This window comes from Pyrus communis, chromosome 14, assembly GCF_041283825.1.
Source record: "Pyrus communis isolate YQ-2024b chromosome 14, ASM4128382v1, whole genome shotgun sequence".
NCBI classification, from domain to species: Eukaryota; Viridiplantae; Streptophyta; class Magnoliopsida; order Rosales; family Rosaceae; genus Pyrus; species Pyrus communis.
The window spans coordinates 14,628,147-14,651,634 of record NC_142578.1 but is presented as its reverse complement, the minus strand read 5'-3'; the positions used below and the strand labels follow the sequence as shown (position 1 = coordinate 14,651,634).

General features: G+C 36.4%; 1 protein-coding gene and 1 pseudogene across 1 annotated transcript; one reads left to right on the top strand and one right to left on the bottom strand.

Annotated features, from left to right (window-relative positions):
• Positions 1 to 159: 159 nt before the first annotated feature.
• On the top strand, positions 160 to 4,536 carry LOC148691280 (uncharacterized; annotated as a pseudogene).
• Positions 4,537 to 14,061: 9,525 nt separating this feature from the next.
• On the bottom strand, positions 14,062 to 20,963 carry LOC137712531 (proteasome subunit alpha type-3). Its single transcript, XM_068451607.2, has 10 exons — positions 20,758 to 20,963; positions 20,593 to 20,632; positions 20,364 to 20,447; positions 19,217 to 19,290; positions 18,404 to 18,490; positions 18,236 to 18,320; positions 18,070 to 18,116; positions 17,548 to 17,613; positions 16,280 to 16,370; positions 14,062 to 14,370 (listed from the first exon to the last, which is right to left on the bottom strand). The coding sequence occupies exons 1-10, from the start codon at positions 20,859 to 20,861 to the stop codon at positions 14,299 to 14,301; spliced, it is 750 nt and encodes a 249-aa protein (XP_068307708.1). The 5' UTR covers positions 20,862 to 20,963; the 3' UTR covers positions 14,062 to 14,298.
• Positions 20,964 to 23,488: the final 2,525 nt, after the last annotated feature.

Sequence of the window (23,488 nt, the reverse complement as noted above, 5' to 3'; positions counted from 1 at the left end):
TATGATGGATTAACCCAAACATGTCAATCAATTGTTGATAATGCAGCAGGTGGGGCTTTGAAGAAAAAGAATGCTCAAGAGTCATATAACATCTATGAGATGTTGGGATCTAATGCTCAACACAAAGATACAAGAGGTAAACGAGTTGGAGTGTATAAAATGAGTTCTAATAATGATCTTGCATTGCAGGTGGCTAGTTTGGAAAATAAGCTTGATTTTGTGCTCAATACGATGCCCAAGATAGCTGAGGTGTGTGCTATTTGCAACATACCAGGTTATCCTACTTATCAATGCTCAGCTAGTGAGGCTTATCTCAAATTCGTCCAAGAGGAAGTGAATCTCATGAACTCTTACAACCAAAGGCCAAGGAATGATGCATACTCTAATACATATAACCCTAGTTGGAGAGATCATCCCAACCTCTCATGGAAGAATAACAATCAGTTTCAAAATTTCTAAAAGCCTCGCACTACACTTGAAGATACGGTCAAAATGCTAGCTCAAAACACCGTTCAATTCCAACAAACTACCAATAGTACGCTCCAACAATATTTAGTTGCTCTAACCAAAATGGAGATACAATTAGGTCAGATTGCAGATGCTTTAAGTGAAAGAGGGGCCATAACATTTCTGAGCCAACCAGTGATACTTCAAAGGAACCAAAAGCAGGCCAAAGCAATTACTACACTTAGAAGTGGTAAGGTTATTAATAATGGAGTTGGCAATGAAGTTACTAATGAATTTGATCATGTGAATGCAGGTGCCACTTAAGAAAAGAATGAGAAACCGAATGATGATCCAAGCAATGCCACTTCTTGATAGGAGCATATTCATGCGACTTAAATGGCTTGTTCTCGTGCATTTACGTTATGTTTCTCTAGTTATTTTAGTCCTTTATGCTTCTTTTGTGTGTTTTCAGGTTCTAAGGGCAAGGTATGCAAAATGATGCCTTTTGGAGCCTTTTGGAGCAAATTAGAGATTGGAATGGATATCATATGCTTGGAGCCAAGAGGATGGACGAAATTAAAGACTTGAAGTAGGAAAGTTAAATCCTAAAAGACCTCATGTTTAAGCATCATTGAAGACTCCTGCGCATTTTAGAACACAAAAACAACATTCCTTGCAGCCTTAGGACATTGTCGTGTGTTTCCTTGTGTCTCCCTTCCTTGCCATGCAAGGAAGGGCTTTTTTCCCTATTTTAAACACTTAAATCATTCACTTATTATAAGCATTCACTTATCATATCATTCACTTATCAAACCATTCACTTATCACTTCCATTCACTTATCACTTATCACTTCCATTCACTTATCACTCACCACATATCATTCATTTATCACTTAACATATCATTCATTTATCACTTAATACATCATTCACTTATCACTTATCATACTCATAATCATCTACACATTTCAACCATTTAAACATATGCATTTCAACTCACATGCATCATCATCATGCAACCAACCTTGCCACATGCTTTCCAAGCTTTCCCCCTTCATCATTAAGCCACATTCACTCCCATTTCTCTCCCCTTAACAGCCCTAAACCGTGCATAATTAAAGGACACCATTCAACACACACATGCACCAAAAGACAACATTGGCATGCATCACATGCATTTCCAACACTTCCCCCTTTGTGTTGTGCCTTCCCTTCCACTTTCCAACCACATTCTTTCAATTCCCACTTCATTACACCACCTAAGCCACATGCACTCCCATTCTTTAATTAAGCCACTTAAACCACAAAACAATCACACAACACACCAACACACATGCATCCTGAAATTCTTTGCCATGCAATCACATGCATTTCCCTTGACATTTTCAGCCATCACACTTCATCATTACACCACCATTCACTCTTTAACCCACACACACTTCACACAAACAACATTCACATGCATTCACATGCATTTCCAACACAAAACACACTCAAAACCGTGGCCACCTTTGCATTTCAGGATTCCCATTTGCATTTTCAGATTTCCAGCTTTCCCTTTTATTTTCCAGCTTTCATTCTTCATCATTGCAGCCATTCCACATGCAATTCTCCATCATTCCTCCACACAAACACCTTAAACAAATAGCCATATACATCTCCACTCCTCCTATAAATACCCTTGCATTCCCATCATTCAAATCATCTCATTCCATTATAGATACCACAACACAAACACTCCATTCCTTCTCTAGCCGTGAGTTTCTCTCCATTTTCTGCACCATTTTCTCCACCACTCCTCACCTATTTCCATAATTCCCCACTCCATTCCACACTTCCATCCCCCCAAACCAACTATCTTTAGACCTTGTGCTACAACGAAGAGGAAGAGAAGAGGGCCTAAACGTTCATACAATTCAAGTTTGAGTTGTTGGAATGTTTAGGTGTTTCTTTGATTTCAATGTTTAATTTTAATTCTCTTTGTTTTGTATGAGGAACTAAACCCCCCCCCTAGCTAGGGGGTGATTCGAAATATATGTTTATGCTTGCAATATGATTTGATTACTTTTAATTACGTTTCATAAGTTGTGAATTCAATTTGTTTAACTATTTGATTGATATCCTATTTATGTATGTTTATTGAGAATGAACGCTTAATTTTCATGCATGAATATGACGCTAGAATATAAGTGAGTTTCACGTAATAGTTATGAACTTATATTCACAAGTAGTGGAGGTTGCTTATAAACAATCGCGTTAAACAAATTCTTAGCATAAGTTTCATGCAATCATAGTAACGAATGCCTCGTCAACACTTATAGTTTTCATATTGCTTAATGATTCTTGCTTGTATCTCTATTATGCAATTCATGTAGGGAACTTGTGAGGAATGCTTTGGATTGTCGTATGCAATCATCCAATTCATTAACTTAAGGAAAACTTGACGGTTAATTTAAGCGGACCTAATTAACCCGGGGCGTTGAGAATTCATGGTTTATTGAAATGCAATTGGAAATCATTTTATTATGCAAGTGTAACATGTATGGAGATGAACCCCTTAGCTAGCCATACCATCCATTCATTTCCGTCAATTTCATATTTACAATTTGTTTTCTTTACAATCTATCCATTTTAGTTTAAATTCGTCCAAAATCAATCCCCCCATATTTCGTTTAAGTCTTAGTCTTAATCTTTCTTATTTTTAGTTTTGAATTCTTCGAGTTTAGTATAGTGTTTTAGTTTGTGTTTTTAAAGTGTTTGAGTCTTTTGGTTTGTCTTAGTGTTTTAACGTTTAGTTTCGCATTTCTTGAGTCTAGTTTAGTGTTTTATATTGTTTTTACGTTTTTAAGTCAGTTTCCAAGAGATTAACAATCCCTCCTAATCCCCGGTCCAGAATGATCCCTACTTATACTTATACTACAAATCGACAAAAATAGGGTTTAATTTGTGCGCGTATAATTCACGTATCACTTCTTCATTTGAAGCTCCAAATCTTCACAAGGCCGAAAAACCTTAACTTCTCTCATCCCATTTCCCGGAAGACTTGCCAAAAGCAAGCAGGATAAGTCATTTAAAGAAATTTTTGATATTTTAAGTAAAGTGAATGTTAATTTACCTTTGCTTGATGTCATTAGGAATATGCCAGCGTACGGGAAATTCTTTAAGGAACTAAACAACTATAAGATAAAGTATGGACTTAATGAGAAGGTGATGGTGTCTGAAAATGTGAGTGTTGTGCTTCAAAGAAAGCTCCCACAAAAACTCAAGGATCCGGGTAGTTTTTCTATCAATATCACTATTGGAGACAAGCTAGTAGAAAAGGCTATGCTTGATTTGGGTGCTAGCATCAATTTAATGCCCTATTTAGTGTATCTTCAATTAGGTTTGGGGGGTTTAAAGGCAACAACCATTTCATTGCAACTTGTTGATCGATCAATGAAATATCCAAGAGGTATAGTGGAAGATATCTTAGTTCAAGTTGACAAACTAATTTTGCCTGTTGATTTTGTAGTGTTAGATATGATAGAAGCTTGTATACATGATTGTGAGTTCCCTATTTTGCTTGGGAGACCCTTTAGGGCCACTGCGAAGACTATCATAGACGTGGAAAATGGTCTTCTCACCATGACTGTGCTAGGAGAAACTATGCAATTCAAAGTGTTTGAATCTCTTTCTCACCCTTCTGGTTCACTTGATTGTTCTTTGGTTGATGTGTTTGATTTGCTTGTTTTCACTAAGTTTTTGTAGGCACAATCCATGGATCCATTACAATTTGTTTTGAGTCAATCTCAAGATGAGTTTGACGAAGAATATACACTCATGGAAGTGGTGGCTGCCTTGGAAGCATTAAAACCATATCCTTCAACTATTTTACCTTTTATAGAGCCATTAGAACCATTTATCACATATATGATCCCTTCCATTGTTAAGCCTCCAAAATTTGAGCTTAAACCACTTCCACCACATCTAAAATATGCTTACTTAGCTAAACTTGAAACTCTTCCAGTTATCATAGCATCTGACTTCACCCTAATGGAAGAAGATGAGCTAATTAGGGTGTTAAAAGAGTTCAAATCAGCCATTGGCTAGTCTATTGCAGTGTTGGAAATGTGCCCTAAAACCGATCATATGATGATACTTTACGGACATTTCACATGTTAAACTAATCTAGTTTAATATAAAGGGCAAAGATTATTGTTTTAAGTCATCTCATATAAATGTTATATGCTTAAACGATAAATCCAAGGAATATGTAATTGGGAGAATGTGATCTAAAGAAGTTAGATTCATGAAACCATTTTTTTTTGTATACATACCCTAAACGTTCTTGATCATAGGATTGCCAATTGGGCATTGATAGTCGGTTAAGATCAGTACGTGCTATGTCTTCTCTTAGGGAGAGTGATTGGTCTCGAGTCATTGGTGTGATCGACACCAAGACAAGCTTGTAGGTGACCAATAGAGAATGAGTCCACTGAACACGATCAACAAGGAGTTCTCATATTCATGTCACATGAGAACTCATGGTTGGGATAATGCAAAGTAGTCATTTGACATGAGGCATCATAGTTGTCTTGTGGTTAGGTCCTTGATCTTTGACTATGTCAAAGTCACTCCATTAGAGGGTGTCCATGGCATAGTTGGGGTTAAACCACTTAGCCATGAAGGCAAGTGAATGCGCAACAAGAGATCTCTAACCTTCAAACCGTTTGAGGGAGAATACTCTATCATATGATTAAGAATCTCTGACCAGAGTATGAATGAGATTTAGGAAGTCGTTCTAAATCACATTCAAGGTAATCATATAAGTAAGATGTTGAGAGCATAAAGTTATATTTATATGTCCTCTTTTACTTAGGTTTTTGACGTAAAATCTCTATGCATCATAAGGTATTTTTTTTTGTTTGTATTGTATTTTAGGATGAAAGTAAGGGCTTGAAGAAATCATCTTATTTTGAATATTGTAACACGTGGCCCAAGATCTACCAGAAAAGGCCCTTGCAGAACAGCTAACTTGCGAGCTTTGCCCTAAAATGCTCAGACCAAATTAGAAAATGGGCCATATATCGTTGGAAAGCCCTCGAAGCCTTCTTTCTGATGGTCTTCACAGCTTCTGATAACAACTAGTTTTCAGTTACTCCAATATTAAAAGTTGGTTGTTATGAGCTTCAAGGATGTAAATGTGTTAGATGTTAAATAAGTCCTAAGCCTTTTAATAGGAGACAAATACTCAACAGAAGGAGGAAAATTTGGAGAGAGCATGAGTCTTTAGCCTTGAGCAGTTTCTAGGTTCTAGCTTTCTTAATTTTTTATGTATTTTGTTATGTTTTTAATTTAGTTTATGGATACTTAGGGCTACTTTGAAGCACTAGACATGATTGAAGTAATGTTATGATGCAGTTTTAGTTTATCAATTTCATTTGCAAGCTAGAATCAGTTTTCCATTTCAATCATTTCAAGCACATATTTTCAAGCTTAACTACCTTGTTTATGTTTGCATTTTGTTGAGAATGATAAGGATGACTGCCATATCTTCTTTCATTCATTAGCAATATGTGGTTAGTGATGTGAAATATTCTAACACTCAAATTAAAACCCTATGATTGTAGTATATGAAAGTAGGGATCGTTTTAGACCAGGGATTAGAAGGGATGCTAATCTACTCAATTTAAACTCTAAAACACTAAACTAGACTCAAAAACAGAAAACTAGACTCTTATGATTCAAAACAAACTAGAATGACTCAAAACAGCACAAAATAATTAAATAGACTCAAACTAGACACTAGGCATTGACAAGGCATTCGTAACTATGAACAACATGATACTCCTGCCAAGAATTCACTTAACATGATTGTGACTAGCAACCTCCACTACTTATGAATATAAGTTCATAACGATTAGGTGAAACTCCCTTATATTCTAGCATCAAATTCATGCATGCAAACTAAGTGGGCCCTCTTAATCAACACACAAGAATAAGTTCTTAATCAAACAGTTAAGTAAATTGCATTCACAATTTATGAAATCACAACTGGAAGTAATCAATTCATATCGCAAATATAATCATGGTTTCAAAGTCTCCTCTAACTAAAACGAATTTAGTTCCTCATGTTCGGAAAACAAAGATAATTAAATTTAAACATTGAAAACAAAGAATAGAATACACCTAGAAACGCTCCAACAATCCAAAGTCTTGAATGGCAAGCATGGCTCCAGGTGGCTCCTCTTTCCTTCCTTGCTGCGCACAATAAGGATTTTATGAATTTAGGGTCTTGAGGTGTGGTGGATGGTGTGGTGATCTGATGGTAGATGGTGGTAGTTGATTTATGCGGCAGAATGTAGTATTTATAGGCTAGGGTTTTGCACAATTTTTGAAAGGAAAAGGATTGCACAATGGAAAAGGACTAGGGTTTGGCAGAAACCAAGGGGGAAAAGGTTCACAAGGTGTGGCAGGTTCTTACGCTTTTAGAAAAGGGTTTTGTGACAGGTTTCTAGAAGGACAAGGGATAAGATATGTGGCACAAACTTAGGGCACGAAAATAGGGCTTCTAGAACCTGATATTTAGGTGATTTAATGTGAAAAGAAGTCCTCTTTGCAGCTGGAATTAAGGTAGGAAAAGATTAGGATAGGATACGATAAGATAAGGTTGGATAAGGTTTGGATAAGGTTAGGTAATTTGGATAATGTTCCTTCTTTGTAGCTGATTCCTTATCTTCAATCCTTCCAAATTTGTTTCTCCAGATATTAAGCACATTCCTAGCCTCTCTTGATCTTCAAATTCGTCCATCCACCTTGCTCCATGCATGTGCAATCCATTCCAAGCCCAAAACTGCTCTAAAATGCTCCAAATTGCACTTTCTTGCCAACTTTGTCAATTAAACCTGAAAACACACAAAAATAGCTTAAAATACTCTAACAAGTAGAAATTAGCTATGTAAATGCAAGAAAACAAGCTTACGAAGTCGCATAAATATGCTCCTATCAAATTCCCCCACACTTAGCTTTTGCTAGTCCTCGAGCAAAACAAAGAAAACAAAACATAACCTAAACCTTCCAACAATTGCCTCAGGGATTTCCAATGAAACATGACATGTTAAAAATCACTACTCATATAGATTTTAGCCATCCTTACCCTTGAGCATATACTTAACCGTAGTCACCACTCACTAGCTCACATTTAATCAATTAAAACAACATTTTGAATGTAGTAACATGCCTTAGAGAATCCCTCAATTCCTCACCGGATATACTCTTTATTTTCACATAGATTTTCTGACTACACTCCCTACACTAGGTATATGTGAGAAGATTGATGTAAACAGGTAGACTAACACTCACATATGTATAATCAAAGAAGGTGATTTCTGGAATTATTAACATGTATATGATATGATCTCATGAATGGAATGCCACTACTTAGACGTGAGAACCAGGGATACCATATGTTCATACCAATTTTAAACTCCACATATTGAAACACATAACAATCAAGATCGAAGTCAAAGGGTTGTAATGGGACTAAGGTATTGGCTAACAAAGAAAGGTAAGGATAAACAAAAGTTCTTAAAGCAATAGTAAGCAAAGTAATGAAATAAACACTTAGAATTCACTTTTGAATGCAAAAACCAACTTTAAACACCCAAGGGAGATTCACACAACACTTAGGGCCAGATTCAAACTTTTGGACCCTTTCTTCAACAACCAATACTTGTGAGTTAATTCTCACTTTTTTTTCAACTTTTTTTCTTTCTTTTCTTCAACTTTTTCTTCTTTTTTCTTTCTTTTTCACGTTTTTTTTTTTATTTTTTATTTTTTATTTTTTTATTTGTTCATTCCCTATTCTTTCTTTCTTTGGCACACTAAACGTACATCCTCATAAGTTTCCATCGAAAATCCTTCCCCCACACTCGTTTTTCTGTAAATTGTAGATCAAAAGGGGTTCCCTCTAAGTCATGCTCCACTATACTTTAAGAACAAGGGTATGGATAGTCTTATTCTAAACTAGGTAAGGATAATGTGGCTAACAAAGAAAATAGGCTAAATAAGGCTCAAAGGGGTTAAACCTACAATACATATGCAAAGGGTAAGGGTTTTTGGCTCTGGTTTAAACTAAACAACTTCATCTTGTTTTAAGCACTCAATTTTTATGCTTTGAATGAAATGGGCATGAGTTCTAGAATTTGGAACTATAGTGATGAAACGCATTCTAAGTAGCAAGCAAGCAAAGAAATAATGAGGTCATGCAACGACTTTAGAAAACATTTGTTTACCCCCCCCCCCCAACCACACTTCAACCAAACATTGTCCTCAATGTTTTAAACATAAACTCACAAACAAACAAACATGACAATTATGGCAAAGTAAAACCAATAAAGAGTAGGGTAAAAGAAAGCAAATTTGGTTGTAGGAGCCAGAGATTCCTAGATCTTCTTTATTTGAATACATGGGTTGCCTCCCAAGAAGCACTTGCTTTAACGTCTTCGAGCCGAACGATACCTCCTTTTAAGCTCCCCTAGGTCCCATGGCATGGAATTGATCTTTGAATGGGAGGTGATACTTGAAATGATCCGGTAATGGTTTAAATTCTAGAGTGGGTGCCTGAATCATTAACAACATATTAGTATAAAATAAAATTGAAATTCGGGGAGGTGGCTTACCTGTGTGCTCCTACGTGAACTTAAGAATAAACACACCTTCAAAAGTTGTAGGACTAGAAAATTCAGCCAGATTTGGTGTTTTGAGAGTTATGACTTGTCCCGTGTCATAAAATCCAACTTCTTTGGGAATTGTTGTCTCAAGTATATCCTCTTTGATGAATTCTAGACGTTCCCCATCCACTTCTTTCTCTTGAATCATTATTCTTGTTGTACAAAGTGCTTTGGACAATTCAACACATTCTGGAACTTGATTTCTTTGCACCTTTGGAAGGGCTTCCAAAATGTCTTTTTCACTCTCTTCTTCCTTGGAAATCATGAACCTGCACAGAATAGGGACATTTGGTGGAATGGGCTTAGGAAGAATTGAATTTGGAACAACCTTACCGGCGCAGGAGCCTTAGAAGGCTACGACAAGGGTGGTGTTATCCTTGCCGTGGCTTTGGCATCCTCCTCTTCCTTGAGCATCAACTTTTCATCCACGTTCAGGCTGTGTTTGGACGTTTTTGGGTCAACTCCAACCTCTATACTACTTCCCAAGGTGATAGCTTCAGTGACTTCAAAATCTCCCATTGAATTTACAATAGTTGATCATGGGAAAATAACAGGAAATAGAAACCTTCCATTCACTTGGGTATCGCTTCCTTCTCTATCAGAAATAAGGGCAAGCATTAATTCATTTTTTGCTTATCAATCCTTATTGGCAATTGAAAATGCATATTCTGTCTCGAGAGACTGATACCTCTAAGTTTGTTTGATGATCATTTCATATTTTAGTTTTTTGGTTTTTACTTTTTTGAAAACTAAAAATTGAAGTATTTCGGTAAGTACTTCCAACTTTTAGTTTTTATAAAAATGAAAACTGAAAGTAATTACCAAACAAGATTTCAATTTTCAGAAAAGTGAAATAAAAACTAAAAACTAAATAATTATCAAACGGCCCTTAGTTATAAAAACAAGAAAGAAATGTCTATTGTTCATCCCCTACAAAGATGTGAGAAATTAGTTCCTCTAAATTCCTTTCTAGGAGTGGGCACGGTGTGGTTTGGTTTGGTTCCACCCTCAAAAAAAAAAAAAAAAAAAAAAACACCCAGAACCGGAACTGGAAAATATCAACGGTTCGGTTTACGCCCGTTTTGATTCGGCTCATGCCGGTTTACGGTTCTGAATACCTTGGATGCATGCATTCAAATACTTCTAAAATGGTTATACAAAGTTGCAAATAAAATGAATCATTTCCAAGTACTAAATCCAAATGCAAATATTTTTGGCACTTTGGCAGCAAGCAAACAAAAAAAAAACAAATTCAATAAACCAAAAAACAAAACTCAAATTCAAAAGATAAAAAAATAACACCATATATCACATCCCCGCCCGAGCCCTACCATATCCCGGGCTTGACTCCACCGTAGCACGATATTATCCGCTTTAGGCCCCGACCACGCCTTCACGGATTTATTTTTGGGAACTCACACGAGAACTTCCCAGTGGGTCAGCCATCCTGGGATTGCTCTTGCACGCTACTCGCATAACTTCGGAGTTCCGACAGAACCCGAAGCCAATGAGCTCCCAAAAGGCATCGTGCTAGGTAGAGATGAGAATATACATATAAGGCTTATAGGATCCACTCTCCTGGGCAATATGGGATGAATTGTCACATCCTGGCCCTGGCCCCCACCATATCCCGGGCTCGACTCCACCGTAGCACGATATTGTCCGCTTTGGGCCCCGACCACGCCCTCACGGTTTTATTTTTGGGAACTCACACGAGAACTTCCTAGTGGGTCACCCATCCTAGGATTGCTCTTGCGCGCTACTCGCTTAACTTCGGAGTTCCGACAAAACCCGAAGCCAATGAGCTCCTAAAAGGCCTCATGCTAGGTAGAGATGAGAATATACATATAAGGCTTACAGGATCCACTCTTATGGGCAATGTGGGATGTTACAATCGACCACCCTTAGGGGCCCGACATCCTTGTCGACACACATTCGGCCACATCCCAGACTCGACTCCACCGTAGCACTATATTGTCCGCTTTGGGCCTCGACCACGCCCTCACGGTTTTGTTTTTGGGAACTCACACGAGAACTTCCCAATGGGTCACCCATCCTGGAATTGCTCTCGCGCGTTACTCGCTTAACTTCGGAGTTACGACAGAACTCGAAGCCAGTGAGCTCCCAAAAGGTCTCGTGCTAGGTAGAGATGAGAATATACATATAAGGCTTACAGGATCCACTCCCCTGGGCAATGTGGGATGTTACACCATACATAGCAACATTATTGTCCTAATTCCCCTATAGAGAAACTAATTTGAATAAAATTTTCTCCTCTCTAATTTGAATAACATTATTGTACTAATTCACCCTAGGCCTTAGTATGCACCATAAGCAAATCAACTTGTCCAAAAAGGTGAAGGGTTAATCCTCCTATTTTAATGTTCATCATTCTGGTGGCCATCCCAGTTTCTAGCCACTGCTCCCTTCTCTAATCAGAATCCTCAAAGCACACAATTCTCATGAAAATAAACAAGAATAAAAATATGAGAAAACTAATGCAAATGACTTCAAATCTTTGCATTTTAATCAAAAACTATCTACTAACTTTATTAATGATAAGGACAAAGAATAAAAAATAAAAAAATAAAAACATTAAAAACACAACTTGCTAAGCGCGCATCCCCTACTCCCCCCCTTTCCACTCTTTTTTCTCCTGTTGTCAGTTATCATTAAGAGATTTTTTTTTTCTTACAGTAAGAAAAAGACTACTAATTGAATTACATTTCTTAGTTTTATTTTTATGGTGTTGGTTCCCAATAGTAGTCAAGATGACGAGAGATTTTTCAATATGCCTAGAACACAAGGTGGTACACAACATGTCTCTATACAGTGGTGAGATTCTTTTGTTAAAAAAATAATAACATAAAAAATAAAATTCCCACCACTTACATAATAACACATGGTGTACCACTTGTGTTACAAGCACAAAGAAAATTTCTCTAAGATGACATCCAAGCTAAAGAAATTGGATGGAGAGCTACATTTAATTATTGTAGGTATGTAAAAAATGTGAGGGAATTTTAATTTGGTAATTGAAAACAACTTCTTAAATATAATTACTGAGAACATAATCTTCTCAAGGTTTTAATCTAAAGGATCACTTCTAGATTTATCATTTTCGATGCAATAGGTGCTTTTATAGGACCAAAAAGGGTCCAAGTTCCAAACCTTAAGAAATTGAACCAAGAATTAGGCACTATTTATAAAACTTGACTAATAAGTAGACACTATTTATAAAACTTGACCAATAAGTAGACACTATTTGTGAAACTAGACCAATAAGTACACTATTTATGTAACTGGACCAATAAGTAACACTATTTATGAAACGAAACCAAGAATTAGACACTATTTCTAAAACTAAACCAATAGGTGGAAACTATTTATGAAATTAGACTATATACTATTTATTAAACTGGACCAAGAATTAGGCACTATTATTGAAAGTGGACTAATAACTAGGCACTATTTATGAAACCGAGCTAAGAAAGAGACTATTTATGAAACTGTAGGCACTATTATTGAAAGTGGACCAATAAGTAGACATCATTTATGAAACCGGACCAAGAAAGAGACACTATTTATGAAACTATACCAATACTATACACTATTTATGAAACTGAACCCAATAACTAGGCACTATTTATGAAACCGAGCCAAGAAAGAGACTATTTATGAAATTGTAGGCACTATTATTGAAAGAGGACCAATAACTAGACATCATTTATGAAACCGGACCAAGAAAGAGACACTATTTATGAAAATGTACCAATACTATACACCATTTATGAAACTGAACCCAATAACTAGGCACTATTTATGAAACCGAGCCAAGAAAGAGACTATTTATGAAATTGTAGGCACTATTATTGAAAGAGGACCAATAACTAGACATCATTTATGAAACCGGACCAAGAAAGAGACACTATTTATGAAACTGAACCCAATAACTACGCACTATTTATGAAATATGACCAAGAACTAGGCACTATTTATGAAATTGGATCAATAAATAGTGTAGCACCGTTCATTTTCATAAATAGTATTCAATTTCATAAATAGTGTTTAGTTTCATAAATAGTATATGTGATGGACGCACAGGTCCTGCGCATTAGGTCCTTTTTTATTTTTTTATATTAAAATTATATCATTTTCATTAAAGTTTAAGCTCTTTTGCCCTTTTTATTAAAATTTAAAGGTTTTTTTTATTAATATTTAATTATTTTTCATTAAATAAAATTATAGCATGGTTTTTGTTCAAATAAACTTAGCCCAAGCCCTTATCATGAAAGCTACCTAAAAATAATCCAAGGATGAGGCCTCACTAGGTGAAAGTGAAATGGAACCGAATTGAGAAGTGAAGCCTAATTGAGAAATGCACCAATGCAGTCGCACTAAATAAAACCAGTCTGGGTTTGACTACTCATCTGATGACATATGTATATAACTAATAAATTTAAATAATTATTTATATTCATAGTTCGCTTCGGTTATAAGTGGTTCTACTAAGGTGAAAACTAGAAACAGAACTAGTATGAACGGTTTGGTCCAATTCTTGAACCTAAGTTGACTTTTTTTTGTCAACATGGTTTTTTGCAATTTAAATTGGTTTCTCGGTTCCACAGTTTTTATGGCCACCCCTATTCCTTTCCACGTAATTTGATTGGTTAGGGTCCGCAAGTAGCTGTGAACTTCAATGGCGTCAAAAGGTTTGCATTTCATTTGTAACACTATTTTCATGCTATAAATTCGATAGATATGATTCTTGTAAAAAGTGCCACCAAAAAAACAAAAACAAAATTCCCATTCGTTTACGGAAAAATCCCAAAATATGTTTAGAAACAAAAATTGAACGCCAGCAAAAGTTATAGCAAACTCACAAGTGAAATAACAGAATTACTTCAGCAGTTCAAAAGGAGAATGTGCATTATAATGTAAGTGAAACTCTGTTTCTCAAACATCCTACAGATGCGGTTTGCACCACAACGTTGGTAAATTGAACGTTTTAACGTACAAGAAATACTACAGCAGCCCAAGTTGGCTAATGAAAATCCATCAATCTTATCTCAGTAACCCTTTTCTGTTGATGTTCTTCTAGTAGGGTTTCAGAATACCAACACATTATTTCATCGGCTTCTTAATCTGCATCCATTTCTTCCAATGCTGCTTTAGCCGCTGCCTTTGCTTCCTCTAGAAGCTCATCCGGAACCTGAATAACCAATAACAAAATCATCAATCTGCAGTATCGCAACACAGCCTTCCAAATATAACTACCAAAAAGGGAACACAACCAACAAAAACAACTAAGGCAAAAAAAATTATAACAGTATTGAAGTAGCTAACAGAAACAAAGAACAACAACAAAGCCTTTTCCCACTAAGTGGGGTCGACTGTATGAATCCTAGAATGCCATTGCGCTCAGCTATGTACCACATCTTCCACTAGATCCAAGTACTCTAAGTCTTTTCTTAGAGTCTCTTCCAAAATCTTCCTAGGTCTTCCTCTACCCCTTTGGTCTTGAACTTCTGTCCTGTAATCACATCTTCTAACCAAAGCGTCAATAGGCCTTCGTTTAAATGCATCAGAACCCTCCGTGCTAAATCATCAAATTTGAATAAAACAAAAATGTGGAGGTATATAGCGCACAAGTTCGGTGAATCAGTAAGCAGCTAGGAATCACACACAACTTAAACACCACAAACTCCAAATCATGTACTGGTTGAGATGACTTGCATTTTAACAGGGAAATAGACTAAAAACAGCAACTAAGCCTTCAAACGAGAAGCACCACATTTTTTTTACCACCAGAGGTACGTGGGTCCCACCAATGTCGGTCCTAACTACCTTCATTTGAAAGGTGGCCAGCAAGGTGGTCAATATATGTAGTACAAATAGCAGCACTCAAAAAAGGATTGTATTCAAATCAACGTTTTAAAAGGCGAAGGCATAGGCAAGACGTTTCATGAATAGCCCTAGCTATGTGAAAGCCTTGAGGCGTGAGGTGAAGCCTCATGGGACCTAAATTTTATAAGATATAGGTACATATATTATAGATATAAAATATAATACTTTGTAAAACAAACATCCCTTGTCATTCAAAAGTGCACAAGTCATAAACAAGTTTAACTCAAAAACATATAAAATAAAAAATAAAAAAATAAAATCATTCCTCCAAATATGCTCCACATACATTGAAATAAAAACAAACAAAAAAACAAAAAAATTGACAACGAACAGTCTCTTTCCCTCGTTAATATCCACTCATTTTACAATACTAATATGCTCCACATGCAGCCCCCACCCACTCTCTTTCCCATGGTACACTGTCCCTCACTCTCACTTTCCCTCTTCACTGAGTGGTGGCGGTGCTGCTCAGTTGGTGGTATCGTGAGAAGAAGAGAAGGGAGGGTTTCAGCGATTCACAAAGGAGAAGAAGAACGTGAGGCTGTCGAGGACTCTAGTGTCGAACGAAGAAGACTGAGAAGAAGTTTTATAAAATAAAACAAAAACGCCCAGTTCGCCCTAAGGCGCACCTCGATCATGTCTAGGCGAGTTTTTGCCTACTCCCACTGGCAAGAGGCGTTTTCACCGCCGCCCCACCCCAAAAGCTGCTTAGGCATGCCTTGGGGTTTTTTTTTTTTTTAAAACATTGATTCAAATTAACAGTCTTAGATCATAATGAAAATCTTTTGCATAAATAAATCAAGATGGAAATTGATCATACAAATAAAGAGAATCAGCTCAGGCTCCAAAAATGTACTCAATTTTTGTTCCAAACGTTAGCATTTGTGAGACCCGCAATTGAAATGTACAATTCTACATGATCCAACTGAGATATAGGTTATTGGTCATGGAGTCATGGGCCACTCAACTGATCGGTGGATCCTTAAGAACAGCTATGGACTCATGCTTAGAATTCACAAACAATGGTGTGTAACAAACAATTAAAAGGAAAATAGAAAATGAAACAAAAAAGAATTAAAACAAAAATACTTCTGAAAACATAAAATGTCAAAAGGATGGTATGAGAAGCAAATGTGGCAAATAAAAATAAAAGCCATGTCGTAAATTAGTTTGAAATTTGCAGGTGCATTGAACTTGGAAAGAAATTCAGATACCTTCTGATGCAGACGGTTTGATTCATCACAGACCCAGCTCATTTCTAACTCAAACTCCTTGTCCTTTGCCTCATCATGAATTCCATAAATGCTGTTGTGCATCATTGAATATTTAAATTAGTAGAAAGTTCAGATTGAGTATCACTAGAGATGTATAAATACATGAATGCTACAATATTTGTTATGCAATGTTGGGGTGATATAACATGAGTGAGTTTACTATTAGATCACTTTTTACAAAAAGCACATTAGTTCAGGATATAAATCAGGGCTAACTCATGAAGCGATTGAAACAACCAAGTGTCTGAAACAGAAAAACAAATGACCCATTAAAATAAATATATGATCAAAGAAATACAAACTAATATTCATAACAATTATGCAACATGCCACTGCCTCTTTGAGGATCCAACTTGAGGAGTTGTATTTCATCCGTGATATCAAAACATTGACAACTAGATGCACTGTGAAATAATAAGTGAGAAACATCTGGCTAATAACTTTTTTATTTTTGGTGGAAGATAAAAATGAATTCTCTTTAGAGATTAATAAGAGTACTTGAGAGTTGAGACGGGAATGCTGCACCACAACATGGCTAAGCCAAAAGGAAGAAGAAAATAAAAAACAACAGCAATAGGACCAGAACAAAGCCCACAATTAAGAACCGCAGAAACCTTAAACCCAAGGAAGAAAAGGGCCTTGAGGTGCAAAATCATTAACTTTTACAATAGACTTGTAAAGATGTATCTCTAACCCCACAAATTCCCCACCATGTAGACTTTTTTGGATCTATCTCTTACCCTATATTACCTTCCATATGGGTAACAAATATAAATTTTTGTCCAAAATCCCAGCTACAGGGCATAGAGTCCAAGAGCAGTTCTGCCCATGTGCAGTCCTCATCTGCTCAATTCTCGTTTAATCTTACACAGACACCAAAATTGCACAAAGTCAACTGCCTTTGTTTAGTTCACAATGAAGTCTTCTTTCCTTTTTCTTTTCTATTATAGTTTGTCCAGTAATTATTCCGTTAAGAAGGCACAGTTCGAATAGCTGTTGTAGCAACTCTCATTTGTTACAGTACAATAAAAAGATAGGACTCGTACTGGTTTAGGCATATAAATGGAACAGTACACTTTAAACTAACCATTATTTAATGACCTTGTAACAAAATAACTCCATGTCTAGAAGTCTATAGCTAGATGTCATCATCATTATTATCAACTTAAAACGTGCAGAGCAAAGTATTCATTGTATATGTCACTCACATCTTGGCTACTTCAATAACGCCTTGCCGACAAGTCAACTCCGAAAGCTTCAACTTTTCAATCTCTCTGTCATCACATGATATGGATATATAAGTATCACCATTCAAATTTCTCAGCACAATAAAATATAATTAAAACGTATTAAAGTCAGAAAAAAACTGACATTAATGTCTTTGTTAAAATGTAAAAGACACATGCTCAAGAATCCTTGTCATTACTATAGGCTCTATACAGCCTGGTAGATTGATTTTGGTTTGGTCTTTGACTATTTGATTCAAGGCTTACAGTTTGGTAGTTCAATTCTTGTTTGATTCGAGGTTTATAGACAGCCTATATTCTCAAATGTTCCTTAAACCAAAACTCTTCCAGCCTAGTTCTACCCTATTTTGTTCACAAGCTTTCAGAGTGACCAAGATAGACCAAATTGAGCCCATATTAATAGGAAGATTTTCACACAGATAAAAAGTTTATAATACTGCAATATCTGTCAGAAAAAATTTAGAAATCAAACTCTGAACTTACGTCTTAGCAGCCTGCCTGCCTTTTCCAATTGCAGCACCAAAATACCTCTAGATGATATGCACAAGCAAAGATTAATACAAAAAACCAAAGAAAAAACATAATTCAAATGTTCAAGGATAAACACTATTCTTATAGCAATGACAACCAGATACAAAAGTAAACCTACATAAGAAACACCAGAAGGTTCAACCATGTATAATTGCGGCCCATCTCTGTCATAACCACCAAGGATTATCCCACATCCAAATGGTCTGCAATATAACATTCACAGATAATCAGAAGAGATGAAAAGAACCTTTGAAATGACAACATGATTAGTGAGTTCTCAACAAACCTGAGCCACCAATATAGTGTACACAAATGCACATAACTAGCAATACGTTCAGCAAGTTCCTTAACAGGAATCTGTTCACCATACACACTGCAGGAAGAATCATAAAAATAAGGACAAATAAACTAAAAGTACAAAGACCAATCATGTATAATTACGAGCCAATCATGAAATAGCAAATGGTAATCATTCTAAAAAAGGAAGAGAATATATTTTGTTACAATTATGCACATGCAAACAATTATGATGCAACATTTACAGAACTTGTTCACCAACCAAACTGTCTAGATAACTCGAGCGGATATTAACAAAATTGACCTCTTAATGTCCATTATTAACAGGCGTCAAACAAGAATAAACAAGTCCTGACTCCTGAAAATACAGGTGTATGCAAAATAGATAATAGCCATCAAGTGAGGGACCAAAAATTATTTTCATTTTATAAAGGTGCCAGCAGTTGTAAAGATTACACTGTGTGCATGTAGCATGCAAGTAGGATTCAAACAAAATATTTTGGGCCTTTCTATTGACTCATTAAATTACCTGCCAAAGTAAGACTATATATACTCAGAATAGATTAGACCAACTTAGAGTTGATATTTAAATACAAATCCAGACTAACAGACCTGTTCTTTCAAATTATACTAGTGTGACAAACTGAAAGGGAAAATGGAAGGATAGTAAGGGAAGGATAGATTAACACAAATCCACGAGTGATAGAGAGGGAGAGAGAAAATGTTTAGACGTTCCAAAGAACATAGACCTTCCACGTTTTCTTGTTTGTTTTATACATGAAATCCAAAGGAAAAGGCAAACCTTTCATAGTTGGTAGCTTCAGACTTGGTCCTAGCAACAATTTGCCTACCATCCGCAGCTAATCCTGCCACTGCCTGTAAATGGTAAATATCACAAAATGCATCATACACTACTTTTGAAAGTCAGTTCTCTGATGGTAAAATTGATTGGATATACTTAAGCCACCAAAATTATCAGACAAATCTCTTAGGATGTCAAAAAATCAAGATATGGCACCAAAATGTTTGAAATCTGTGTATATCATACATTCATTGAATATCTCAACATATCCGCCAATGAGCTAAGGAATTAAAGATGCATCAAATTATAGTTTGGAATTAGTTATACAAATTCACATGTTATTTAGAATAACATATCACCAGTTTGACAGCATAATAAGGAAATCTTAAAAGGAAATGCACAAATGATGCAAGATTCAGGCTAGCCCAGTCTTACAGATTCAAACCAACTTGTGACTTTTCTGTTCCCAATCGCATTTGAAAATAAGCAGCAGTCAATATGCTACTCGTTTTCAAATACAATCCCAATGATGAGGATAGGAGTATATACATTAAGATATGGAGGGTAAGTCAGAGATATTCAGGTGCTAACTCCTGTTTGGTTGAAGAAAAAAAAAGGTCTGTAAATTTTTGAAAATAATCACTCTTTGAGCACCAGGATTGCTTTAAGTTTAAGAGATAGATCTCTCATATTTTTAAGCTGCAAACACTTCTTTCTTTTCAAAACGCAGTTAGAGGCCAGAGCAACTGAACTTTCAGATAACCCAACAGCAAAACTGAACTATTTAACATGTAATAAAAGATTTCTGTAACTTTATATATAAAAATTAAGGATAATATTGATTCAACAGTTACAAGTAGTATTGCTCCTTCCTCACACCCTCCATTTCCTTCATAACTCAGTAGTTAATTCAAATTTCTTATGAAGATTATGGAATCTCCCTCACATTATATATGTCCATGGAACATATAATCGAACATTCAAACGATCATGACCACAACAAAACCCTGACCTCCTTAATTAGCAGTAAAAGATATGTTAAAAACCAAAAAGTTAACAAATTAACCATAAGTGAGCTCCCTGAGCATTTGGTAGAACTGGGTATTAAACAAAACAGCAAAAATCTACAAAGAATCCAAGTAAATACCATCCCGGAGTGGCGATGGACTGAATGAATCCTTCTATTGGAACCGGGCAGCATCATCTTCGACGCTATGAGCTTTTCCACACCCTGAAATTCAAAAGAAATCAATTTAAATAAAGAAAAACCCCTAAGTTTGAATATCCAAGCGTATGAGAGCAAGAATTTCAAAAAATTTATAATATCAAATATTTTTTATATAAATAATAAATAAGAAAAGGAAAAAACGGTTTACCATAACAACGCCGTCCTTACATTTGATCCCAATAACAGTCCTGCAACACAAAAATTTCCAATTACAAAACCCTTAACCCCAAATCAGATGGCGAAAAATCCTGCAGATTGAGAATTTGGATTGCTGCGGGGAAGAAAATAGGGTTTGGAGAGGAAAGGTAGGTACCCGGAGTTGTCGACGGCTTTGGCGGCGTACTCGATCTGGAAGACCCGGCCGTCGGGGGAGAATGTGGTGACGGAGAGATCGTAACCTGTTCCGATGCTGCTCATCTTCTTCTTCTTCCTCTTTTTTATTTTTCTGCTGTTTATTGTTGTCTGTTGAGTGCTCGACTGAGAAACAAACAGCTACAAAATAAAGAGACAATGGCTTCCCTCTCAAGAAATAATAAATAAATAAAAATGACTTTAACGAATAGTGTGCTTTTCATTTTAATGCAAAAATATATTTTTACATTAAAAAGTTAATTAATGTAATATATACTTTATTTTTTTAGTTTATTCTTATCGTTAAAATTTAAAATTTTCAAACTATTTCCATTAATTTTTTTGTAAATAAAACAATACAATTTTGCTATTAGCTAATCCAAACCAGAACAAATCTAAACAAAAAAAAAAGTATAGAAAATCGTTAATGAACAGTGATTGGGCCTTACATATTTGATTAGGTCAGCCCATGTATGCACGCTAATCTCATTTAGATCTCGTTTGACAGCTTGGACTGTACTAACTATTTCAGTCGAGTAGAATAATTACTGCATCTATTGACTTAATTAATCGGACGATTAGTGCAATATCGGAGTAATGACTGATTTGTTGAAGTAGAAAAACTCATTTTTTGTTATTGCGTAAAGTGCAGATTTGAATCTGAGGAAGGGGAGGGGAGCAACAACAATTCCATCACTCCCTTCAATCACTGCTGCTAGATTCCAACATTTCTAACCCATTTAAATAAAAAGCCCAGATCAAATCTTTCCTTCAACTGGATTTTGAAATATAAAGAATTCTGCAAATTGATTTTGTTTTGGGCGAAAGCTAAGGGACAGAGGAATGGTGATTACTGAATCGATGTTTTATTGAAATTGATTTTTGCTGACTGAAATTGCAATAAGTGCATATTGGAAGAATTAGCCGTCCTACAGCCGTCAAGCCGTCCTACAACTGTCCTACAGCCGTCAAGCCGTCCTACAGCCGTCCTACCTTGTCCTACCTACACACTAGCCGTCCTACAGCCGTCAAGCCGTCCTACAGCCGTCCTACAACCGTCCTACCTTGTCCTACCTACACACTAGGACGGTTACCTTGTCCTACCTACACACTTGTATCATGTATATATATCCTTGTAATCTTGTAGAGAAATATAATGAGAAAAAAGCATTCTCTTCCATATTTTTCACAAAGCATTCTCTTCCATATTTTCCACATGGTATCAGAGCCGGAACCTTAACCAGCCTGACTCCATTGTTGTCCCTTCTCTTCTTTTGCACATTTGTTTCGATAATGGCAGAAGATAATCTTTTTGTCTCAGAAGCTGAAAGCTTCACAGCTCCTCGCCCTAGTTTTCCAGAAGCTGAAGTCAACCCAAACCAACGTTTGTGTTCTGTGTTGTTAAATGAGTTTAACTATCTTCCATGGTCCAGATCAATATCTCTTGCCCTTGGAGGAAGATCCAAACTTGGATTCATCAATGGAAGTATTGAAGCACCTGACGTCGCGTCACCGGAGTATGAAGCATGGCTGTGCAAAGACCAGCTGGTCATGTCGTGGCTCCTCAACTCCATGGATCCTAAGCTATCTGAAATTTTCAGTTTTTCAGAATCCTCTAGTGCTCTTTGGAAGGCAGTCAAGGACATGTATGGAAATCAAAACAATGCTGCTCGAGTGTTCCAGCTTAAGAGGAATCTTGCAAGTCTTCAACAAGGTGATAAATCCTTTGTTCATCATCTCGGTTGCATGAAAAACATGTGGAACGAACTAGAAATGTATCGACCACACACTATCGATGCTGCCGTACTGTTAAAAAAGTCCGAGGAAGACAAAATCTTTCATTTGCTTGCAAGTTTGGGTTCTGAATATGAAGATCTTAGAAGCCATATTCTAATGAATCCCGAACTTCCATCATTTGCAAGTGTTTGCACTACTATCCAGCGAGAAGAAGTACGCAGAAAAGTCATGAATGTTGACGTAAAACCTAGTGTGTTTGAGGCTAGAGCTTTTGTGACAAATCACAAGTCATTTGGAGATAAAGTATACAAGGGAAAAAGGCCAGATCTGAAGTGTCTACATTGTAATAATGTTGGACATCTAATAGATCGATGCTGGATATTACACCCTGAGTTGAAGCCAAGGTTTGAGAACAAGCCTTTAAGAGATCATAAGGGCTCACACGCTAGACCACATACAAACAAGTACCATGCTGCTACTGCTACATCCATCGGTGGGTCGATGAACTTTACAGCCAATCCGGCTGACTTGTTGAATGAGTTCTCAACCTACCTTCAAACCAGAAAAGGAAGCACAGGTGAAACGTCGACTGGGGAAAGTCAAACTGCTCTTCTTGGACAGTTTGCAGGGTTCTTAGCTGAATCTGGTCATGTACCTCAAGGAGACATGGTGCGAAATTTATACGCACACAAATTAAACCCTCTTTTTGTCAATTGTAGTAAGTATGTAAGTAGGGATCGTTCTGGACCGGGGATTAGGAGGGATTGTTAATCACTTGGAAACTGACTCAAAAACGTAAAATAAAGTTAAAAACGTTCACAAAGACTCAAAGGACTCAAAACAAGTTCAAAAGACTCAAAACTGCCTAAAAACACTAACTAGGCAGTTTCTGACCTTAAACCCAATGTTGGACGAATTTAAGATTATGGTTTGATTCAAACGTAAAAACACAATAT

Coding starts and splice junctions, on each gene's coding strand:
- LOC137712531 (XM_068451607.2), bottom strand. CDS start 20,861: ATGAGCAGCATCGGAACAGGTTACGATCTCTCCGTCACCACATTCTCC. Junction 19,291..20,363: donor TCCATCGCCACTCCGGGATG/GTATTTACTTGG, acceptor TACCATTTACAG/GCAGTGGCAGGATTAGCTGC. Junction 14,371..16,279: donor CAAACCGTCTGCATCAGAAG/GTATCTGAATTT, acceptor TTGGTTATTCAG/GTTCCGGATGAGCTTCTAGA.